The sequence below is a fragment of the Balaenoptera musculus genome, chromosome 21, assembly GCF_009873245.2.
Source record: "Balaenoptera musculus isolate JJ_BM4_2016_0621 chromosome 21, mBalMus1.pri.v3, whole genome shotgun sequence".
NCBI lineage: Eukaryota > Metazoa > Chordata > Mammalia > Artiodactyla > Balaenopteridae > Balaenoptera > Balaenoptera musculus.
Genome location: NC_045805.1, coordinates 32,080,167 through 32,105,003, shown reverse-complemented (window position 1 = coordinate 32,105,003; position 24,837 = coordinate 32,080,167). Strand labels below are relative to the sequence as shown.

The window sequence follows — 24,837 nt, the reverse complement described above, 5'->3', positions numbered from 1 at the left end:
AGAGAAAAACAAATACAGTATGCTAACACATATATATGGAATCTAAGGAAAAAACAAAAACAAAAAAAAGGTCATGAAGAACCTAGTGGCAAGATGGGAATAAAGACACAGACCTACTAGAGAATGGACTTGAGGATATGGGGAGGGGGAAGGGTAAGCTGTGACAAAGTGAGAGAGTGGCATGGACATATATACACTACCAAACATAAAATAGATAGCTAGTGGGAAGCAACCACATAGCACAGGGAGATCAGCTAGGTGCTTTGTGACCACCTAGAGGGGTGGGATAGGGAAGGTGGGAGGGAGGGAGTTGCAAGAGGGAAGAGATATGGGAACATATGTATATGTATAACTGATTCACTTTGTTATAAAGCAGAAACTAACACCATTGTAAAGCAATTATACTCCGATAAAGATGTCGAAAAAAAAGAGTCATGTACCACAATGTTCATTGCAGCACTGTTTACAATAGCCAGGACATGGAACCAGCCTAAATGTCCATCGACAGATGAATGGATAAAGAAGATGTGGCACATGATATACAATGGAATATTACTCAGCCATAAAAAGAAACGAAATTGAGTTATTTGTAGTGAGGTGGATGGACCTAGAGTCCGTCATAGAGCGATCTAAGTCAGAAAGAGAAAACAAATACCGTATGCTAACGCATATATATGGAATCTAAAAAAAAATAGGTACTGATGAACCTAGTTGCAGGGCAGGAATAAAGAGGCAGACATAGAGAATGGACTTGATGACATGGCATGGGAGGGCGAAGCTGGGGCGAAGTGAGAGTAATATCGGCATATATACACTACTGAATGTAAAATAGTTGGCTGGTGGGAAGCAGCAGCATAGCACAGGGAGATCAGCTCGGTGCTTTGCGATGACATAGAGGGGCGGGATAGGGAGGGTGGGAAGGAGATGCAAGAGGGAGGGGATACGGGGACATGTGTATGCACATGGCTGATTCACTTTGTTGCGCAACAGAAACTAACACGGTTTTGTGAAGCACTTATACTCCAATAAAGATCTATTAAAAAATATATACAGTCTTAAAGAAGATGTGGCACATATATACAATGGAATATTACTCAGCCATAAAAAGAAATGAAATGGAGGTATTTGTAATGAGGTGGATGGAGTTAGAGTCTGTCATACAGAGTGAAGTAAGTCAGAAAGAGAAAAACAAATACAGTATGCTAACACATATATACGGAATCTAAGGAAAAAAAAAAAAAAAGGCCATGAAGAACCTAGTGGCAAGACAGGAATAAAGACACAGACCTACTAGAGAATGGACTTGAGGATATGGGGAGGGGGTGGGGTGAGATGTGACAGGGTAAGAGAGTGTCATGGACATATATACACTACCAAATGTAAAATAGATAGCTAGTGGGAAGCAGCCGCATAGCACAGGGAGATCAGCTCGGTGCTTTGTGACCACCTAGAGGGGTGGGATGGGGAGGGTGGGAGGGAGGGAGATGCAAGAGGGAAGAGAAATGGGAACATATTGTATATGTATAACTGATTCACTTTGTTATAAAGCAGAAGCTAACACACTATTGTAAGGCAATTATACTTCAATAAAGATGTTTAAAAAAAATATATATATACAATCTTAAAAGAATTAAATATTCTACACTCAGTAACAAAGACATGTTGAATAAGCAAAGTATTTTAAAATGTCAACATTACTATTCATCTATTCATTGATTTTTAAATAGATTGATTACTTTTATATAGAAAATAAACTTTATAGAAAATATAATTATGAGTGCACTGTGGTAATAACTTTTTTTTTTCCTTTTTAGCCTATATATGCAAACAGATTTCCAGTACCAACGTATGCAGCCAAGCAGCCTCAGCAGTTCCCATCAAGGTCTGAAGTGAATTTACTTAGATTACTTGACCAGAATAAAACCCAGGGTTAATGTCTAAATAGTTCCCTTGTATTTTTAATTTAATTTAGGACAAGGTATTTGTTGCTAACAGTTTAGATAGAACACAATTTGCAGAAAAACTTTTAAGAGCTTTTATAGAAGTTTTATCATATTAATGCAGTGTCGGAATGAAATTTTAAAGAAGCCCAAACAAGACAGTCAACAGCTGCTGTAGCCTTTGGTGTCTGTAAGATTCAGAAGCAACGACCTTTAAAATAACCAGCAACAGGAAATCAGATAGGCTGAACCAGCCTTCCTATTAGGAACAGCTAGAAAAAAGCTAGACAATATAAGAAAATATGTATTTGAAGGCATCAGAAAACTACCAAGGAAATGAGAGATTATGGGACTATGGTCCAGGAGAGGAAGGCAGTCCAGAGATAATCTCAGCTTTTGGGACCATTTTTCATCCTAGATTGTAAATATCTACCTATTCTGAACGTGAGAGGATACGAAGCTGAGGAGAGCTTTCAACAAACTCATAGGGATGAGGGGACAAAGACTGGAGCCCTGTCAAGGAGGTGGTACCCTGGCAAATATCCCAGTCTTTGTGTTGGGACCCTGGGGTAAGGGTGAATCAGACCCTCAACTTATTTCCTACAGTTTTATTATTATTTTTTTTAATGTTTGGCCCCCAGTTTAAAAAGCTAGACATATAAGAAAAGAAAATGTGACTAAAACCAAGAAAAGCAGACTCAGAGGGTATCCAGTTAATATCAGGGATGGACTTTAAAGTAACTACGACGATTATATCACGGAATTAATAGTCAAGATTGAGAATTTCAGCACAGAACTAGATGTGCTGAACTTAAAAACCTAAAAAAAAGAATTAAATGGAAATTCTAGAACTGAAAAACACAAGAAAAATAAAAGACTCAGTGGATGGGCGTAACATCAGCAAGAAAGGAGAAAATTTATTATAACGTTTTGCATCACATAAAATACATCTCACCCCTCCCTCCTCGCTAAAGTCCTTCAAATTACAATTGAATTGCACACTGAGTAGTATCCTCAAGTATAATCTTTATTATGCAGTGAGAGTGTACTGAAATTCAACTGAGCATCAGGGGCAGAATATATAAATTGTGAGACACATATTCACCAGGTGAAGTTCTAGTATGTTATTGGAATAGAGGTATACTAGAATTGGATGAAGAAGTTAAGGAAGGGTATCCACAGGTTAAAGCATGAGAACTGAGAAGGACAGGTATAGAAGTCATAGCAGGTTTAATTCTTGGAGTGGAAATTATATTTGAGAGAGCTGGAATTTCAGCTCTATATATGTATGTAAGGTTTATACTTAGTTGTGATTTGCTCCCCTTAAATCCTAACAGGACAAGAGGTGCTTAATTCACATAGTATCTTCACTTGTCTTTTACAATTTGTCTTTTCTATTTCATGTACCGTCCTTTGTAAAAACATATACACCAGAACCTTTGTACATTGTTGATTATACACTAGCATGACTTTAAGGTAGTTACTCCATTTTCGACTCCGATTGGAGACTTTTAACTATTACATACCGGATTCATAATGATCTCAGAATATAATGTACCCTTAAGAATTGTCAGTGATGTCAAGAATGGTGTTACGTTGGGCTTGTAATGAAGGTAGCATTATTTCATACGGTTGAAACATACGATTAACTGTCTTTTTTCCCCCTCACAGGCCGCCTCCACCACAACCGAAAGTATCATCTCAGGGAAATTTAATTCCTGCTCGTCCTGCCCCTCCACCTCCTTTATATAGTTCCCTCACTTGATTTTTTTTTTTTTTAACCTTTCATTTTGCAGACATCTTCAGGGAACTGAGCTAATACGTTTTTTTTCTGATATTTTCTTGAAAAGCCTTTCTTCCTGCTGCAATTATGAATGAAAACAAAATACCACAAAACAAACTTTATTAATACAGAAAAACAGAACTTGAGTAGTGGGAAATGAGAAATAGAAGAAATGCAGTAAAGCCAGGGAATTTAGAATAACATTTTCATTTCCATTACTGAATCCATTTTATTCAGTCATCTGTGAGGTTAATGCACCTGACATGGATTATGTTATTTGAACACGTTATTGTAATGATTCTCAAATTAACTGTATTGGTTTAAGTTTTGTCATTATGTGCTTAAATGTAATTCTGAATTTTGACCTTAGTTATCATTAATGTAGTTTCTGATTGAACATGTAATAATCTAATACCTGTGAAAACTAATTAGCTGTCAATTAATATCTAATATTTTTAATCTTGCACAGACTAATAATCATCACACGCTAGAATTTTGTGTATCTCATTCACTACATGAATAAAGGAATACTCTGTTTTCAGAAGAATGCACGAAATACAGAATTAAGATATCATAAGACAAATTTAAAAGTGCAAAAACACACTAAAAGTGTGTATGTGTATACTTACACACAGTTATTATCTTCCATTTTAATGAACATTCTATGGATATATGATTCTATGGATTCTATGGATAATAGATTCTGTGGATCTATCTATGGATAATGAATATTAGAAAAGTTAATTTAATAATAGAATTTCTATTATGAATCACGTTAAAGCATAGCATCCTTTTACAATAGCATTATTTTAAATTAATTATAAACTTTAAGGTACGAAGTATTTAATAGAACTAATCAGATACGCTGTTGATTCTTGGCTGTAATAAAAAGCAGGAACAATTATAATATCTTCAATCAATTGAGCTACCATAAAACCACTTGAGAATTTCATAAGCACTTTAATTTTAAGTCCAAAATCTGAAACTTCAAAGATTGCTATTAATATAATTTAGAATGTTTACATTTACTAAGGTGTGCTTGATAATGTCTCTGTTGACACTAATATTTTTAAAGAAATTAGGCTGGAGAAAGGAAGGAAGAAAAAGTTTTCTTAGATAAGTGCAAAAAAGTTAGTGGTATCTGTGAGTTATTTTCCCAGCTATGATAAAAAATGAATTTTTACTGTGGAAGAAATGGTATGAATGATAAAAATTTAAGCACCTAAATTTTTTTTCATAATTTTTCATAATAAAGTTTATTAATAAGTTTATTAACTGAATTTCTTTAGTTTTTAAAAAATTTTTGGTTTGTGTATACATACATATACAAACATAAGATTTACAATAAATAAAATACTTGAAATTCTGATTTGTGTTGCCCAGTAATTTCTTAAATACTCAGCTACTTATTAATTAAAACATTATACTAGTTTTAGGTAAAACTACTAGTCAAACGTTTACAGATACTATCTCACTAATTTTCCAGACTTCTGCCAAATTGTGAACAGTGGGTTTTTGTTAAAAAGAAAAACAGATTGGTTTTGAAGAAGACACATATCTGTCTTCAGAAGATGGTACATTATTTTAACAATCAGGTAGTTGTTAAAAATTGTAAACAGTCCCAAATAAAGATTCTTCATTTCAATTTAAATCTCTGAATGAATTAATATACGACCAAAAATGTTTGTGTTTGTCACTGAGATAGTCCCACAGTTTTTGCACAGTTTTGCAATTGTCATTCATATCACTGAAATTTCACAGTTGGTAATATATTAACTATGCAACTTAAAACTTTTTTCAGAATTAGATAATTCCTTGGATCTTTGACTATTTAGAAAGTTTTTCTAAAAGACTATTGATCAGTCTGAACTTCTTTTGCTTTTATATATATTTTTACATATTTTATATTCTTTTCACTTAGGTTTGTCTTTGATTTATCTTGGATTGTTATTAAAAATTGTAAAATTTCTTGGTCATAGATGCCACTTAAAAATTTGAAAATATTAAAGGTATTCTTTGCCATCTGCTAAAGATGTTTTAATAATCAAGGATAAATTGTATGTAACTTTGGTGTCGCTGTATGACTGTGTTCACAAGCTTATTACCTTGTTCGAGGTATTGCATTTTCCCTTTCTATCAGGCAGCTGTCTGGGTCTCTAACCATATAGTAAAACATGATCTAGGTTTTCTAAGCACAGATCAGATTTTATTAAATTCTATAAATGTTTACTGAAACTCTACCATCTTGCAGGTAACACAGTAGGTCATTAGGTTCTGTGATATATAAGTTCTGGATGAGACATGCCTCCCATTATAGAGAGAGCCATATACACAAGTAAGAATGACATAAAGTCTGCTTTTTAAAAGATTTAAACAGGAAAGGTTCCGGAGAAGGAAATAACAAAGAAATGAAATAACTGGAAATTCATTCAAAGTACTTACCACTAATTAACAAGTCTAAGCATTTACTGTAACGGTTCTAATGCTGTGAAGCAAGATGAAACCAGCTTTTGGCTCAACTACCCCCTAAAAGAAGTGTTAGTCTAGCATTTTTTGTTCCTGTTGAGATGCAAGCTATGTGTATACAGTTGACCCTTGAACCACGTGGGTTTGAACTGCGCAGATCCACTTGCAAGCTTTTTTTTTTCCAATAAAAATACAGTGGCACTCCATATCTGAAGGTTCACATCCGTGGATTCAACCAACTGCAAGTGGCAAATAGTTCAGTATCCATGGTTGGTTGAATCTGCAGGTACGGAAATCGGAGTACCAACATCGGGACAAATCGGAGTACCAACATCGGGACTTGAGCATCTGGGGATTTTGGTATCCACAGTGGGTCCTGGAATCAATCTCCCCGTGGATACCGAGAGGCCATTTGTATTTTTGTTGCCGTGTTTATGCTCATGATATTCTTTTGCAGGCTTAGATTACCCTGTTGAAATCCTATGCATCCATAAAATCACATCTCATCTGTGAGTTTAGATGTGGTGATTCCCCAAATGAACTTTTCTGTGTCACCACGGGACCTTTTAGTTTGTGTATCTGCCGTTCTGTTAATTGGTGTGAGAGATTTAACTCATTCTTGGGGATTTGAAAAGAATTAAAGGATATTGCATATACGTAGAGACTGGGGGGGTGAGTCTGGGAGGGAGGAGGCATTGCAGTCAAAGGTAATAAGGCAATTTTCATTCAGGAAAGACCGGAAGTCATAAGTAGTCCTAGCACTGGGGATAGAAGAAAAGAGGCAGCCGCCTGGGCTCCGAATTTATAAAATTTTGAATACTATGTTGAGGAATTTGGCTAGAATTTTCTACTGGAACATATGTACTGTAATTATGGGCAAGAATCTTGTCCATTTCATTCATTACATGAATGAATGTTTATTGTACTGAGAAGTTACTGAACAAGAGCCGGCCATCACATGAATTTTAGCCAACGGTTTGGGGAGAACCTTTTTGATTGGAGGCAAAAGTAGACACAGCCTGGTTACAAGGTATATTTGGGTAGTGGGTATGGAAAAAACCATAGCAGGTACTTTCCGAAGATACCAAAAATCTACTCACTTTTCCCTTTCTTGGAATCGTTTTAAAATCTATCTGGATTTTTGTTGTTGTTGTTGTTTTCATTAAAAAACCTCAGCTTTAGGAAATATGAATGTATAATTCGTGTGTGTGTTTGTGTGCGTATGCGCATAGTTTTAAATTCAGCAAGTAGTGTCTGATACAAAACAGCGCACAATAAATATGTTAGTTCTTTTAGGTCCATCCACACGAAGCGAAAGGTTTGTGGGGGACGATGACCGCGACGGAGAGGGCTGGGGTGGTCGGGGACCTCCAGACGAACTGGCCATCGGGTAGAGCGGGCTGCTGGGAAAAGAACGCCCTGCGGACCCGGACGCACGACTATAAAGGGGGGCGTGCCCTGCAGGCGATTGGTGGACGGGGCGCTGAGTACCGGGCGCTCCGGCAGGTGCCGCAGCCTCGCGAGAACGCCGCTCACGGACGGCGAACGGCAGTAGAGCTCAAGTCTCCGCTCGAAGCCGGGAGTCCCGCAATGTTCCGCCTAATGATGTTGCTAGCGGGGCTCCGTGGCTTGCTAACGTCAAGACCCGGTAAGCCCGAGGATGCCCTGTTTGTTACTCCGGTATGGGGAGGAGGAAGATTTTTCTTTTCCTTCTTCCCACGCGTACCTGCTTGGGTCAAACTGCGCCCCGACTCGATTGAAAACTCGGCGCCCTTCCCTGCTTTTAGGTTTCTTTTGCCAGTCAGGAAACCGGGCCGTTTTTAGGCGCTCCGTAGGGATACAGAACTGACTCATGAGAGAGGAAGATACTTTTAATAAGCTCAAGGACTAAATCTCTGACGCTCTGACTCTCTGAATCTGGGTTTGGGGCAGTCTTTTTTTGTAGGTCTGTTAGGCACTCACAAAACTACCTCACAATTTCTTGCGCTCAGAAGCACCCCAGAAACTTCATGAACTCTACTCAGACGCCAGAAAACTGCGTCTCCTCAGATATCATCTGTTCCAGTATAATTTGTCCTGCATTCAGTAACTTGTCCTGCAATACCAAAAAAATATTCGATTACTGACATTGTGACAATACGGGGAACAGTTACAGAGAGTCCTCAAAAATTTTAAATATATTGGGGGGGATTTAGATGCAAGTAAAATTTTAAGATATGTTCTTATTTTCCTTCCCTTTTTATACACTGTTCTGAATCTTGCCATTCTGTGTCAGTACATGGAATATCTTGTCTTCTCCCCCATCTGCATAGTGTTCTGTGGCTTGGAGGTACCACAATTTATCAGCCAGTTCTCTTATTAAAGGACTATTGGATTGTTTCCAGTCATTTTGCTGTTACATGCTACACTGCTGAACTCGGACTGCGCCCCCCGTTCCCCCAACAAAATACCCTAGACCCGGTGGCTTAAACCACAGAGATTTATTTTCTCACAGTTCTGGAGGCAGGAAGCCTGAAATCAGGGTGCTCTCATAGTGGGGATCTGGTGAGGTCTCTCTTCCTGGCTAGTAGACCCTTCCCTTCTTGCTGTGTACTCACGTGACCTCTTTGTGAGCAGAGAGAAGGAGCAAACTCACTTGTCTCTTCTTACAAAAGGCGCGAAACCCATCATGAGAGATCCATCTTCATGATCTCATCTAACCCTGATTACCTCCCAAAGATCCCATTTCTAAATACCATCACATTGGGGGTTAGGGCTTCAATAGGAAAATTTGGGGGGGGACACACCTTCACCATAACACCTGCAACATTTAAATACAGTGTTTCTGAAACTTTTTGGAATGTTTCAGCAAAGAAATGAACAAAAATGTAACGATTATTGAAGTTCTCAGAGAGCTTTTGTTTATGTTTTGCTTATATTCGTCAGTATTTGTCATATTAGAAATTAATGTAGAAATTTAAGAATTTTTATTAATTCGTTAAAAAATAACAGTAATGTTACTGAACTCTGGTTTGGCTGCTCGTGGCTCGAAAGCCAGTACTCGAGAGACAGGTATTGGTAGGAAAGGAAAGGTTGCTTCATTCAGGAGGCTGGCAACCTGGGGAGAAGGTAGACTCGTGTCCAAAAACCAGCTTGGTTGTTGATCAGGGGGCAAGAGCTTTGAAAGGGGAGTTTGAGGGTTGTATAGGCAGAGGGAGGGGGCTACGACGTGAAGAACAGCACAGTCAGCTCTGACAATCATCTTGAAATTGGTCATGTGGTGGTCTGATCAGTGTCATCTTGATTGTTTTAAGTTCAGTTAATCTTCAGTTCCAGGGATGGTTCCCATTTCCTTGAGGCCAGTTCTTGGAATTGTGCAAGATGGAGCGGCTTATGCCTTGGCTGCAGTCTGGTCATTATGTAGTTAACTTCTCCCACCTGGTGAGGGTTTCAGTGTCTGCAAAACAGCTCAAAGGACATGGCTCAGAATATTATCTGTAGGTCTTGAAGAGGAACTAAAGGTCCTGGACTTTGTTTAATGGCTAAACTATTATTATTTTGTCTTGTTTGACTGCTTTCCTTTGGTTCTGCTTTTTTTTTTTTTTCACTTCTCTGATTGAATTTATTCTTTGACTAAAGTTTTTCTACAGACAGGAGGCAGGCAGAGGACATTGGGTGGGGGAGGTCTGTCCTGGGAAAGCCCCATAGGGTCCCACTCAGTTACAGTAATAGACCTATTATATGTTAACGTAAGTAACATATTTAAAAAATAAAAACTATATTTTCCAAAACAAAGAATTTAGAGTGGTATTGTTTTACATTTTTGTGAATCTCTTGAAGGTTTGGTTTAATGGATGACAGCTAGATTCTCATATCTACTTCTACATTCAGTCTGTTGCTAAATGTTTTGTTTGAAGTATATGAAAAAAATCCAGCTTATGTAGTTGGAAAAGGGAGTAGTTTATGAGCCTTTTCAGGTAATTACCAGTACTCCTCTTTGGAAACTACACCAAATACAGACTTGATTAATGGTAAAGTTTAGTTGCAATGTGGAATCTAAAACATATCAATGAATTTTTCTTAATATGTTATGTTAAAATCCATTGGTCTGTTTTGAACTTTAATGGATATTTTACCCATCTGTTTTTTTTAAAATGCATTACCTTTGTTTGTTTGTTTTTTTAACATCTTTACTGGAGTATAATTGCTTTACAAAGGTGTATTAGTTTCTGCTTTATAACATAGTGAATCAGCTATACATATACGTGTATCCCCATAGCTCCTCCCTCTTGCATCTCCCTCCCACCCTCCCTACCCCACCCCTCTAGGTGGTCACAAAGCACCGAGCTGATCTCCCTGTGCTACGCGGCTGCTCCCCACTAGCTATCTGTTTTACATTTGGTAGTGTATATATGTCCATGCCACTCTCTTACTTCATCCCAGCTTACCCTTCCCCCTCCCTGTGTCCTCAAGTCCATTTTCTACGTCTGCGTCTTTATTCCTGTCCTGCTCCTAGGTTCTTCAGAACCAATATATATATATATATTTTTTTTAGATTCCATATATATGTGTTAGCATATGGTATTTGTTTTTCTCTTTCTGACTTACTTCACTCTGTATGACAGACTCTAGGTCCATCCACCTCACTACAAATAATTCAATTTTGTTTCTTTTTATGGCTGAGTAATATTCCATTGTATATATGTGCCACATCTTCTTTATACCTTTGTTTTAAAATTATTTTAAATTGTGGTAAAATATACAAAACAAAATTTACCATCTTCAACCATTTTAAAAATGAATAAACTTTATTTTTTAGAGTGTTTCAGGTTCATAGCAAAACTGAGAGAAAGGTACAGAGATTTCTCACATACCCCTGTCCCCACACATGTACAATCTCTGCTATAGACATCCTGCTCCACAGTGGTATATTTGTTAGAATTGATGATCCCACACTGGTACATCATTATCACCCCAAATCTATAGTTTACCTTAGGGTTCACTCTTGGTGTTTTACATTCTATGGAATTTGACAAACGTATAATGACATGTATCCCCCAGAGTAGTTTCGCAGCCCTAAAAATCCTCTGTGCTTCATCTATTTATCTCTCCCTTTCCCCTAAGTCTTGGCAACCACTGATCTTTCTACTGTCTCCATAGTTTTGCCTTTTCCAGAATGTCATATATTTGGAATCTTACAGTATGTTGCCTTTTTCAGATTGGCTTCTTTCACTTAGTAATATGCATTTATGGTTCTTACATGTCTTTCCAGGGCTGAATAGCTTATTTCTTTTTAGCAGTGAGTGATATTCCATTGTCTGTATATACCAGTTTATTTATCCATTTACTTACTAAAAGACATCTTGGTTGCTTTCAAGTTTTGACAGGTATGAACAAAGCTACCATAAATATCTGTGGGCAAGTTTTTGTGTGGACATAAGTTTTCAGCTCCTTTGGGTAAATACCAAGGAGTGCTATTGCTGGATCATATGGTAAGGATATGTTTAGTTTTTAAAATTAGTGTCTTTTTGTTTCAGTATGAAGAACTCTCTTTAACATTTCTTGTGAGGCCATTCTAGTGGTGATGGACTCTTAACTTTTGTTTAGGAAATTCTTTATCTCTCCTTCAATTCTGAAGGACAGCTTTGCTGGGTATGGTATCCTTAGGTGGAATTTTCTTTCTTTCAGTACTTTGAATATATTATCCCACTCCATTCAAGGTTTCTGCTGAAAAATCCACTGATAGTCTTATGGGAGTTCCCTTGTACATAACAAATTGTCTTTCTCTTGCTGCTTTTTAAGAGTTTCTCTTTGTCTTTAATTTTTGGCAGTTTAATTATAATGTGTCTCAGTGTAGTTCTCTTTAATTTTTTTTTTTTGGTTTTCTTTGGGCTTCCTAGATTAGGATGTCTATTTTTCTTTTCTTTTTTCACCAGGTGAGAGAAGTTTTTAGCCATTATTTCTTTAAATAAGCTTTCTGCCCTCCACCCCCACTCCTTCTCCTTCTGGGACTTCTATAATGTGGATACTGGTCTGCTTGATGGTGTCCCATAAATCCTTTAATCTGTCTTCACTCTTTTTCATTCTTTTTTTTAATTTTAATTTTTTGCTCCTCTGATTGGATGAATTCTATTGCTCTGTCTTCAGGTTTGCTGATCGTTTCTTTCACTTGATCTAGTCTGCTGTTGAACCCCTCTATTGAAAATTTCAGTTTAGTTATTGTATTCAGCTCTGTGATTTCTATTTTGTACTCATTCTAACCTTTTTTAAGTGTACAGTTCAGTGGCATTAAGTACATTCACTTTGTTTTGCCATCACCATCATCCATCTCCAGAACATTTTTTTTTTTTATCTTCCCAGACTGAAACTCAGTACCCATTTAACACTAATTCCTCATTCTTCCCTTCCCCCAGCTGTTGGCAACCACCATTCTACTTTCTGTCTCCATGGATTTGACTACTCTAGTTTCCTCCTGTAAGTGGAGTTATGCAGTATTTTTCTTTGTGACTGACTTCTTTCACTTAGCATAATTGCCCTCAATATTTATTCATGTTGTAACATGTGTCAGAATTTTCTCCTTTTATTCTGACACATGAATAGCATTCCATTGTGTGAAATACATATGGAAAAATATACATTTCATTTTGTTTATCCATTCATCTGTTGATGGATACTTAGGTTGCTTCTACCTTTTGGATATTATGAATAATGCTGCCATGAACATGTATGTACCTGTGCTTGTTTGAGTCCTTGCTTTTAATTCTTTTGGGTATATGTCCAGAAGTGGAGTTGCTGGATCATACGGTGTTTCTATTTTTAATTTTTTAAGGAACTGTTACATTGTTTTCCATACTGGCTGTGCAATTTTACATTTCTACCAGCAGTGCACAAGCGTTCCAGTTTCTCCACATTCTTCCTAATACATGTTATTTTACTTTTATATTTTAATGATTAGAGTCTTCCTAATGGTTATGACAGGTTATCTCGTTGTGGCTTTGATTTGTATTCCCCTGATGGTTAGTGATGTTGAGCATCTTTTCATATGCTTATTGGCCATTTGTATATCTTTTTTGGAGAAATGAGTATTCAAGTCCTTTGCCATTTTAAAGATTAGGTTGTTCATTTTGTTGAGTTAAAAGAGTTCCTTTTATATTCTGGATACTAGACCTTCAGACAAATGATTTGCAAATATTTTTTTTCATGCTGTAGGTTGTCTTCACTTTCTTGGGAGTGTCCTTTGACTCACAAAAGTTTTAAATTGTGATGGAATCTAATTTTGTTGCTCATGGTTTTAGTGTCATATCTAAGAATCCATTGCCAAATCTAAGGTCATGTATATTTACTCCTATCTTTTCTTCTAAGAATTTTATTGTTTTAGCTCTTATGTTTATGTCATTGATCCATTTTGAGTTAATTTTCGTACATAATGTGAGGTAGGGTTCCAGCTTTATTTATTTGCATTCATTCTGGTTTCTTTTTATTAACTATATCCTGCCCCTGTTTATTCCTAATAATACTTTTTTCCTCCTTTGAGTCTATTCGTGCTAATGTTAACATAGGTATGTCAGCTTCCCTTTGGTTAATATTTGCTGTGAACATATTTTTTCCCATCCTTTTATGTGGCAAAGTCCCCAGTGCTCACTAAGTATCCATCTTCTTGCCTACATTTCTGAGCCTTTTTCCATTTAGTTTGGGTCAATTTAAATACTATTGCTCATGGGGTTGAAAAGAAGTGATTTGCATCACTTTAGATCAAGGCAATTAAGAGCTGGTATTTCTCTTCTGTATTTCTTTTCTGATGCCAGATTTACCTTAGAAGCTATGAGCTGAGTTTATGGTGCTACCACTTGGAGGGAGCTTGGATCTCCGAGTTACTATTTGAATGAGAGCCCCTGGTGACTCCCATCATATTTTGCATGAAGAACAAATAAACTTTTATTGTGTTAAGCCACCAAGATTTCAAGGTTTATTTATTGCCATTCCATAGCCTGGTCAGCCTAAGTTGACTAATATAGAAATTGGAGCTTTGAAGTGGTGTGCTGCCATGATAAACTTAAAATATATGCCCTTGGCTTTGCTGCTGGGTATTTATGGGTATCAGGTGACAAGAAATGGAAACCACCTGGAAAAAATGGAAATCAATGATAAGAAGTGACAAAACATTTGGTAAAAACTGTGGGACAGACTACATTCTGTAGAAGTTAGATAACAGATTGTTAGCAGTGGAGGTTGGTTTCGTTACCCAAGTTTGTCAGAGTGTTAAGAGAAAGAGATAATCTCAAGAAACAGTTGACCAGTTTGCAAATCGAATTAATAGGGAATAAATCCAGAAACTTGGGACCTTTCAGGACTTTAAAGGGTGACCAATTCCAGATTTCAAATAGTAAGAAATGGAATTTAAAAAGGTTTGAGCAACAAAACCTCAGTAAAAACTCTCAGTTAGAGAAAATTGCAGTCAAGGGTGTGGCCTTACATTATATTTTTCTAGACTGACTTATGGTTGCCATCACTTAGTTGAGAGAGAGAGAGAGAGATGAGAGAGGAGGGAAGGAGAAATAGGAGTTAGGCAAAGAAATTACAGGATGAGAGAAAATATTTGTAAATGATTTGTCTGAAAAGGGTCTAGTATCCAGAAAATAAAGGGCAAAGAAATTAAGCAGATTTGAAAATTATGACTTTAAAAAGTTTTATATGTGTTTTAATTGCATGACAAAGTTACTGAAGACAACTAGATGAGAAACGTATACGTTTTTGATGGTAGTGTACTGCCAAACTTCAAACTCAGATTATACAAGCTTTTGACTATTTGAGAATTAAAACAACTCTTGAGCCCTTTACTTCCAGGAAGTAAACTGGAAAAGCCATGCTGCTTTCAAGGAGAGTATATTTGTATTTAATGCTTTTATGATATTTTATGCTTTCTATTTACTGTGCTTTTTATCTGATATCATTAGAAATCTTATTTCCTGTCTTACATGTTTTTCTAATTTTAATGTAACATGTATAATTGACTTACAGAGTCTACAATTAAGTAGTGTGTCTTCTTCTAAAAAAGACAATGACCTTAGAAAGTTGTCAGACACTGCCTTTATCATCTTACATGTTATTGTTATTTAGTATTTACTGCCACTTTTATGTATTGTTTCCCAAATGAGTCATCATCTTTATTGTTACTTGTTTACTCAGTCAGTGCTTGCTTAGATTTATCCACAAGTTTATAGCTTTATTTGCTTACCTTCTTTCTAGCACCCTACTCTTTCCTTCTTAGTATCTTTTTCATCAAGAGTTTGAGTGGTAAATCGTCTGTTTACTTGAAAATGTCTTTATGTCTCCCTCACTGTTGAATGACAGTTTAGTTTGATAGCCAATTTCAGACTGACAGTTATTTTTCCAATAGCACTTTGAGAATGTTACTCCATTGCTATTTGGCCTCCATGTTATTAAAAATTTTTTTTAATTATGAGGATTTCAAATAAATGCAAAAATAGAAGAGTAAAGAACTCAGGTTCAACAATTATAAACTCGTGGTTAATTCTGTTTCTTTTTTACGTTCCCTACCACTTCCTCTATTCTCATATTATTTGGAGCAAATTATAGACATTATATCATTTCGTGTCTAAGCATTTCAATATATATTGCTAAATGGCCAAAAAATATAACCACAGTATCATGATCATGGCTTAGAAATTAACGATTTCTTCTATCACCCAATATTCAGTCTGTGTTCAAATTTTCAATTGTTTCATGAGTGTAATGAGTTTACTTACAGCTTGTAATCACCTAGAAAATAATGTCCACGCATTGTTTGAATCAGCATACAAAAGATCTACTCATTGAATTGGCTCCTTCCCTACTCGATTTTATTTAGTCTATGGTTTTTAGTACCATGTTGATGCTGATAACTCCAAATTTATATTTCTTCTCTTGCACTCTCTTAGGCAGCCTGTGAGATGGCTACCAATGTTTCCCACATCCTGGTAATCACGCCCTTGTGTAATCCCCTCCTCTTAAATGTGAGCTGTGTTTTATGGTTTGTTTCTAGTGAATAAAATGTGGTCAGGATGATGGGATGTCTCTGGTGAGATTAGGATACAGAAAGACTGTGTCTTTTGTCCTGGGTGCCCACTTTCAGTCTCTCTTTTTTGAGCCCTTGTTCTGAGGGAAGCAAGTTGTCATATTGTGAGTAGCCTTATGGAGAGGCCTGTGTGGCATGGAACTGAGCTTTCTCATTAACAGCCTGGAAAGACCCAACGCCTGCCAACAGCTAAGTGCATGAGCTTTGAAGTGGATCCTATGCTAGTCAAGCCTTGAAATGGTTGCAGCCCTGGCCTACACTTTGACTGCAGCTTTGTGAGAGACACTGAGCCAGAGGCATTCAGTTAAGCTGTGCCCAGATACCTGACCTAAGGACACTAGTGATTAATAAATGTTCACTATTTTAAGCTGCTAAATTTTGGGATAATTTGTTATGCAGCAATAGATAACTAACACAACATCCTTCAGCCTATTCTCAACATAAAGTTTTCTTGTTAAAATCTAAGTCAGCTCATGTCCGCCCTCTGCTGAAAATCTTGCAATGGTTTCTTATCTCACCAAGAATAAAAATTAAAGTGCTAACTCTGACCTGTAATGCCCTACAGGATCTCAGCAGCTTGTCTCCTCTCTGGCCTCAGCCCTTACTCTCTTCCTCACTGCTCATGCTACTCCAACAGCAGTAGCTCCCTTGCTGCTTTTCAAACATTTCAGGCAGTTCCTCCCAAAGACCTTTACACTTGATACTTTTCCTTCCTGGGATGGTCTGCCAAAGATATTCATTTGTTCCCCTCCTCACCTTCTTCAGTTCTTTGCCCAGATGCCATCTTCTCAGTGAGCCCTATTTAAAACTGAACTTCACCTTCATCAGCCTCTGTTCTAGCACATGATTCTATGGGCTGGTGGGGCTGTTGTTCTGGTTTGAACCGGCTTAGGTAATCTGTGGCTCATCTGTGCTCTTTCCTGGATCTGTCATCAGCTCCTGAGTTGGTTGGCAGCTGGATGATCCAGATGGTCTCACGCACTGGTCTGTCTGTTGGACTGTGTTCAGCTAGGGTGCCTTGGCTCCCTTTCACATAGTCTCTCACCCTCCTGTAGGCTAGCTCAGACTTGTTTACATGTGCTTTCAGGGTTCCAAGGCAGTGAGAGGGCAAGCCACAGTGCGCAAGCACTTTTCAGGTTTGCTTCTGTTGCATTTGCTATTGTCTAGTTGACCCAAGTAAGTTACATGGCTAAGTCTAGAGTTAGTTCCTAAGAAGTATACCAATGGGAAAGAATACTTTCTATTGTATCTATCACATCTGATTTCTATTTTAGAATTTTTCTAGAATCTCTCAACAGTGATCACACTTCCATTGTTAGCTTATCTTCCAGAAAATTGTTTGAGACCTCTTAGCTGATGATAGCATCTTTCCTTTGTCTATTTTTAGAGGGTTTTCACTGAGAGAAGAGATAAACATGTAGTGAGTCAGCCACCTTCAATCATAAATCATATTATGGATGTTAATCCTTTGGCTTTTATACTTTGTGTTTTCTTCCAATCTTTCCTACATCTTTAAAGATTTTAAAAAGATTTCTATGTATGCAAATATGTTTATCTTTTCCTTTAAGACTTCTGGGCTTTGAATCTTAATCGATTTTGAATATATATGTATTTATGTACATATTATATAGAGAAACATATAAATAAATTTTATTTATTCTTTTTATATATATATATATACACACATATGTATGAATCCAACTTAATTACTTTTCAAATGGATATTCAGTCTTCCTGCCACTATCCATTGACTATATTTCCCCCAGTGATTTGAAAGCCTACCTTTTCATATATCCTATTTCATTAATTTTTTTTGATGATGCCTATTTCAGTTGATTTAATTATAGTAGTTTAGAGTTTTCCTATTGATTCTCTAAGTACTTTTAAGTAGATAGTTATATCATTTGCAAATAATGACATATTGTTTTTTCCTTTCTAACATTTATGCCCTTCTTTCTTGTTACCATTTTATCATATTAACTAGGGCATTCAGAACATTTTTGAAAATGGCAGTGATAATAGACTTTGTTACCTAGTTTTATTTGAATTTCTCTGTAGTATTCCATAATTTACAATTTTTAATGTTTGCTTTTTGATAACTTTTTCTAGTTAAGGCAATTTCCTTCTATTTCTAGCTTACGTCCCTCTAATTATCTTTGTCAGAAAATTTTGGTCAATTTCTTTTTTTTTTTTTTTTTGAGCATGTGAACTTTAGAATCATCTTACGTTGTTTCAAAATACTCCTGTAGACTTTTCCATTGGATTTCATAAAATTTATAAATTAATTTAAAGAAAATTGCTATCTTTATGTTCCGAGAACTGGATATAGCTTTCAATTTATTTGACTTTTTTTATGAACCATTTTAGAATTTAAAGTTTTTTTAAAATTTAAATTATATATATTCCTTTAGGAATTTATTTACCTGGGTATTTTACACTTTTTGTTGTTATTGTAAATGGTTATTTTCTAACTATTTTATTTGTGTATAGGGAAATGATTGGTTTATATATTAATTTTGTTTCTAGTCACATTACTAAATCCTCTTTTTAAAATAATAGTTATGATGATTCTTTTGGGTTTTCCAGATATATAATATCACATACAAAAGAATGTTAGGATCACAAAACCTTAGAAAGTACCAAAGAGTCAGGTTTAGATGCTACATAGATGCTACAATGTGGCTAGGGTCACAAGCAGGGAAGAATATCTAGTGATACCGTGGGAACTATACCGGAAGAGTATTCTATTGAAAATACCACTATGGTGTTTGGGCTAGGCAGCAGAATGTCTGTCCCAGCAGTCCAAAAGGACCAGATAATTCTGTTACTACAAATGTCAGACGGACCAGATATTCACACGTGGCTGCCATCTGACAATGCTCACTTCTGCAGCTAAGTCTTTTTTGGATGTATGAATAGCAGGAACTAGTAACATGACAGCACCTTAATTGGAGTGGAGTCTGGTATAGAGTTGTTAGGTTTCCAATGTCTAATAACACAGGGAGACAAGGTAGAAATAGTTTGAATGATTGAACCTCTCTACAGTATCCCACAGTCTACCTCTAGATGGGCTACTTAACATCCATATTCACCCTTCTTAAGGTTGGTAACATTCTTAAACTTTCAAGAAACAACATAATAACTTGCTTCTGCCTCATTTAATGTAATCAGTTCTTATACAGGAAAACTAGACATGTAAGTGTACCATGTGAAATTCTAGTTATGAGGAGAATTTACTTCGCTATATTCTCTTTTAGGGCCAACTATCTGAGTTTTTAAGATTATACCTGTGGACTTACTTTTGTGTCCTATTGGCATATCATACATCTACTTTCCCTCCTTCAGTTGGCTGGTCATAGGATACCATAAATGTAGGTTTTAAGAAATAATGGAAATGTGATAGGAGTAGGCCTACTGGAGTATTAATCACCTGGTTATGCAACTTAAAGCTTTTAGGACCTGTTCAAACCCAACCATATATATATATAACACTTCCATTTGATTAGTACTCCTGCAAATGCCTGATGATGTCAGTCTGTGAAGAGTGGTTCAGGTTGCAAGATCATATAGTCTGAAGATCACATGGTCTGAATTTTAGCCTCTATCAGAGCCCAGTAGTGAGCTACAGGCTTTCATAAAAGAAATATACTTACATACAATATTAGATTCCTGTGGCTGCCATAACAAAGTACCACAAACTGGGTGGCTTAAAACAATAGAATTTTTTTCCCCTTCTGGTTCTGGAGGCCAGAAGTCCAAAATCAGGGTATTGGCAGTGTTGATTACTTTTGGAGGCTCTGAGGGAGAATCTGTTCCATGCTTCTGTCCTAGCTTCTGATGGCTGCCAGCAATCCTGTGCGTTCCTTGGCTTGGAGACATGTTACTCCAGTCTCTGCCTCTATCTTTATATTGCTGTCTCCTCTGTGTGTCTTTTCCCCTGCTCTTACTTGTAGGATATTAGTCACTGGATTTAGGGTCCACTCTAATCTGGAATGGTCTCATCTTGAGATCCTTAACTTAATTACACCTTGCAAAGACCCTTTTTTCTTTGCAGGGTTATAAGGTTATAGCCACAGGTTCTGAGTGGACGTATCTTTTGGGGCACCATCATTCAATCCACAGCATATACCAATGAGGGCACGTCTTTGCTTACAAACCTCAGGAGCCTCTGCTGTGATTCTCCTAGAGGGGCTTAACACAGGCTCTGTCACAGACCCTAAGTGTAATATAGTTTCTCCTGGTCATAAAGGAAAAACAGTAGAGCTCCTTGCACAGTAGACTCAGGTAGCTGAGGAGTCTAGTACTCTGGCATCTTACAAATCTGGCAGCCTATGGTTTGTTCAGTAAAAATGGTCAAAGCAACATAGCTACATATGATATATATTGCCTCCAAAATCCAAAATGGTCTACCAAGTGTTCTGCCTCTTACCATTTCTTATGGAGGATATTTTCAAGTGTGGTTTAGACCACTAGACCATTATAGGTGGATTTGTGTGTGTGTGTGTGTGTGTGTGTGTGCGTGTGTGTTAAGACTCTGGCACACCTGCTTCTTCAAGGCATCTAATGTACCTGCTACTTCAGGTCTTTCTCTTAGATGATATGTTAGTTTCCTATTGTTGCTGTAACAAGTTATCACAAACTTAATAGCTTAAACAACACAAATTTATTATCTTACAGTTCTGTAAAATGGGTCTTACTGGGTAAAATCAAGGTGTTAGTGGTGCCCTGTTCCTTCTGGAAGCTGCAGGAGACAATCTGTTTCCTTGTCTTTTCCAGATTCTAATGGCTGTTTGCATTTTTTTGGCTCATGGCCCCTTTTCTCCATCTTCAAACTCAGTGGTATTGGGCTGAGTTCTTTCCACATGGCCATCTCTCTGGTTCTCTTTTCTGGCTCTTTCTTCTACTGTTCAGAACCCTTGTGATTAAATTAAGACCACAGTTAACCCAGGATAATTTTCATATTTTAAGGTCACTTGATTAGCAACCTTAATTCTGTTTTGCCATGTAACCTAACTGGTTCTGGGGATTAGGACATGGACATCTTTGGGGGCATTATTCCATCTACCACAGACAGTGAGATTTTTAGGGTCCAGGTAGAAGAAGAACCAGATGATAAAGATCTGAGGCATCTGAGGCAATATGATTGGTGAAGGTATACTGTCATCACTACTAAGCAAAAATGGAAACTTGCTCCTGGAATATCCTGCTTATTGGGATAGAGAAAACAGTACATTTTTCTATCAGTGGCTACATACAGGTGCCAATGCCTGTGTTGATTTGGTTCAGTAAAGAGACCATATTTGGAACAATATTTGTTATTGCAATCATTACCTGATTACACTTAAGACAACTCATTGTCATTCTCTATTGCTTATCTATCATTTGCACAGATCAAACAAGTAAAATAACAGAAATCATTGCCCTTGTATATACTTTCTTGGTATAGAAGGATTTTTAGTTTAATGTTTTGGTGATGGTGCAGGCGATATTCAGAGGTTTCCATTTGGCCTTCCCTACCATAACAATCCTCATTCTATGGGTCAGGGAGACAGATGGGCATTCCACAAGTTACTGATTATATCTATTTTGACACACTGTTCCATAATTGGGCAGATTATGATAGGATGAACTTGTAGACCCATGAGTGTGTTCATGGATGTGAACCTAATAATTTCCATTCATCACCTGACTTCTCCTCCTAATCATATATCTTTTCCCGAAGTGGACCACAGTCTTATTTTAGGTACTCAGAAATCATCATTAGGGGACTTCTCCAGTGGTAAAGAATCCACCTTCCAATGCAGCGGACGTGGGTTCGATCCCTGGTTGGGGAACTAAGATCCCACATGCCGTGGGGCAACTGAGCCCATGAGCCACAACTACTGAGCCCGCACGCCTCAACTAGAGAGCCCACGTGCCATAAACTACAGAGCCCGTGTGCTCTGGAGCCCGAGTGCCACAACTAGAGATAGAAAATCCACATGCCACAACTAGAGAGAAGCCCGCACGCTGCAACTAAGAGCCCGAGCGTCACAATGAAAGATCCTGCATGCCGCAATGAAGATCCCACATGCTGCAACCAGACGCAGCCAAAAAAAAAAAAAAATCATTATTAGTTTAAAGCCAGTGTTTAATATTCCACCAAAGGTCCGAGTAATTGGGTTTTGATTTTGTGTATCCAATCTGAGAATTTTTCTTTTGTTTTTTTTTTGATAACAGAAAAATAGCTTATTAATGTACACAGCATGCATCATGGGAGAAACTTAAACCAAAAGTAACTCAAAATGGCAGCTTTGAGTTCCAGCTTATCTTCAACAAAAAACATTAAATTTGTAGAGAAGTGACAGACATAGGAAGGCAGTTTTAGGCTTCCAAGGGCAGCAAACTGGGAAGGTAAATATATGGGTGAAAACTAATGAGGTAAAGTTTTTTCGTAGATTCCTCTGGTCCCGCCTCTGGGCTGATAAGAGTCTGTCTCCAGTATGAGAGTTTTTCTTTAGGTTGGTCACTTCATCCTACTCACATTTACTGATATGACTGAGATATTTAATCTTAGTGCTTCTTATTTATATCATACTTTTCTGATTTCATGCTTTTCTTTTTTGGTAAATGTTTTCAACATAAAAATATGTGACTTTTTCATTTATTTTCTGGATGCCTTGTGTTTGTATGCTTTTTTTTCTTAATTTGGAATATTTATAATCTGTTTTATATAATAGATTTAATTTTTTATTTAGGTAGTAACTAGTGATTCCTCACTGTGAGTGTAAGGAAATTTATTTCTTACTACTTCTTTCCACCTCGTGCTCTCCTCTTTATTATATGACTATAGCTTTAAAAAATCTTAGTTCTTTTATACCATTAAACAATATGTTTCTACTTTTACCACTTGATTTTCAGCTTTTTAACATTTTTTGGAACCACACTGCAATAAATTTAAGGAAAACAGTATTCACATATGGTATTTCTCTTCTTCTGCTAACCTTCCTGACATTATTGAATATGTTGTTATGTCTTTATCATCATAGTTTATAACACTTGCATCCTATTAAATAGTGATGATTCCCACCATTGTTTTGGCCTTTATACTATATTTAAGTTTGTTTTAATGCTCACAGCTAGGCCTTTTACCTCAACTCTACTGATGCCTTTATTGGGAGAAGTTTGCCTGCCTTTTGTTACAGGCACTTGTGAACTATTTTCCTTGATTTTTTGCTTGTAAATAGCTGTCCCTTGCCTGTATATTTGAATGACAGTTTTGCTGGGTATAAAATTCTTGGGTCCACACTTTCTTTTCCTGAATATTTTTTTAAAGACATAGTTCTTCAGTTTTTTAACATTGAATAATGTTTTTAAAGAATCTCAAGCCAACCTGCTTTTCTCTTCTTATGCCCAATATGATTTTCTCTTTTCCTTTTTGCTCATATGCCCGCAGGATTCTTTCTTTACCTTAGACATCCAATAACTTTAGTAGAATATGTCTCAGTTTTAATTAATTGTTATCAGTTATTCCTGAAATGCAGTGTACTTTCTATTGTTTCAAATCTTTTATTTCAGGAAAGTCTTCTTGAAGTATATATTTGATTATTTTTTAATTCATTTCTTCGCTTTTCTTCAGGAACAGCAAATTTTGTGTAAGTTGAATACCTCTCCGTGCCCCCTTTTAGTCTTTCATAGCTATCTTATCTGTTTTTAAACAAAGTGTTCTCAAGATTTTTATAGGAGTACACAGTGATGACTCATATTTGCATAAGCAAGTCTTATAAAAGAACCTGAACAAATGTTTAGTCAAGTTTAAAACACAGTTATTAACGATTTTTTTTCTTTCTTCAGGTTTTCAAAATTCATTTCTACAAATTATATTTCCAGAGAAAATCCAAGCAAATACAAGTGATAATTCAAAAGTAGAAAATGTAAGAGATTTTCCATAATGTTGTTATATGAAATTTCTTATTTTTATTACATAGCAGTGAAATACATCAATTCCATTATAGTATGAATATAACTAACCAATATTACTACTGATAAGGAATTTAAAGTTTTGATGGTAAAAGCAAACATATAAATCAGAATGTTCTAATTTGTCTAACGTTTGTCATTTCCTCATGGTAAAACCATTTTTTAAAGTTCAAAGAGAGAATATAATGTAAAAGAATTAGGGTCTTATCTGAATGGTATCTAGATGATTCAAATGAAGAGAATAATTTTCTCCAAAATGGTTAAGGAGAATCTGTTTTAACTAAAACCTGCTTCCTTAATCTCTACCCTTGTACCTACCAGTTTTCAGAGAGTATAAACGCTTTTTTCTATTATTTTTGTTAGAAAGGGCAATATTTCATCTTATTCATTGATTTATTTAACAGATATTTCTCTGGACTTGTGTGCATAACTACATGCTAAGAGCCTTAGGAGATAAAAAAAGAAATACAAAAAAGCAAGCCTTGCTTATAAGTGGCCAATCTTTTGATAACACTTTATTTTTACCAGTTTTAATGAAGTATAATTTATACACCACAGAATTCACCCATTGTAAGTGTACAACTCAATGATCATTAGTACATGAATAGAATTATGTAAACATTACCACAATCCAG

At 36.4% G+C, this 24,837-nt stretch overlaps 2 protein-coding genes across 3 annotated transcripts in view; both read left to right on the top strand.

Moving 5' to 3' along the window:
* The window catches only part of ADAM9 (ADAM metallopeptidase domain 9), a 103,281-nt gene extending 97,913 nt beyond the window's left edge, over positions 1 to 5,368 (top strand). For both annotated transcript variants that reach the window (XM_036838671.1, XM_036838672.1), the window contains 2 exons: positions 1,815 to 1,882; positions 3,612 to 5,368. In XM_036838671.1, the coding sequence (XP_036694566.1) occupies positions 1,815 to 1,882; positions 3,612 to 3,705 (162 nt within the window). In that variant the 3' untranslated portion in view covers positions 3,706 to 5,368. The remainder of the gene's footprint in view (positions 1 to 1,814; positions 1,883 to 3,611) is intronic.
* Positions 5,369 to 7,521: 2,153 nt separating this feature from the next.
* The window catches only part of ADAM32 (ADAM metallopeptidase domain 32), a 176,573-nt gene continuing 159,257 nt past the window's right edge, over positions 7,522 to 24,837 (top strand). The window contains exons 1-2 of the mRNA XM_036838636.1: positions 7,522 to 7,837; positions 24,077 to 24,156. Coding sequence (XP_036694531.1) covers positions 7,522 to 7,837; positions 24,077 to 24,156 — 396 coding nt within the window. The remainder of the gene's footprint in view (positions 7,838 to 24,076; positions 24,157 to 24,837) is intronic.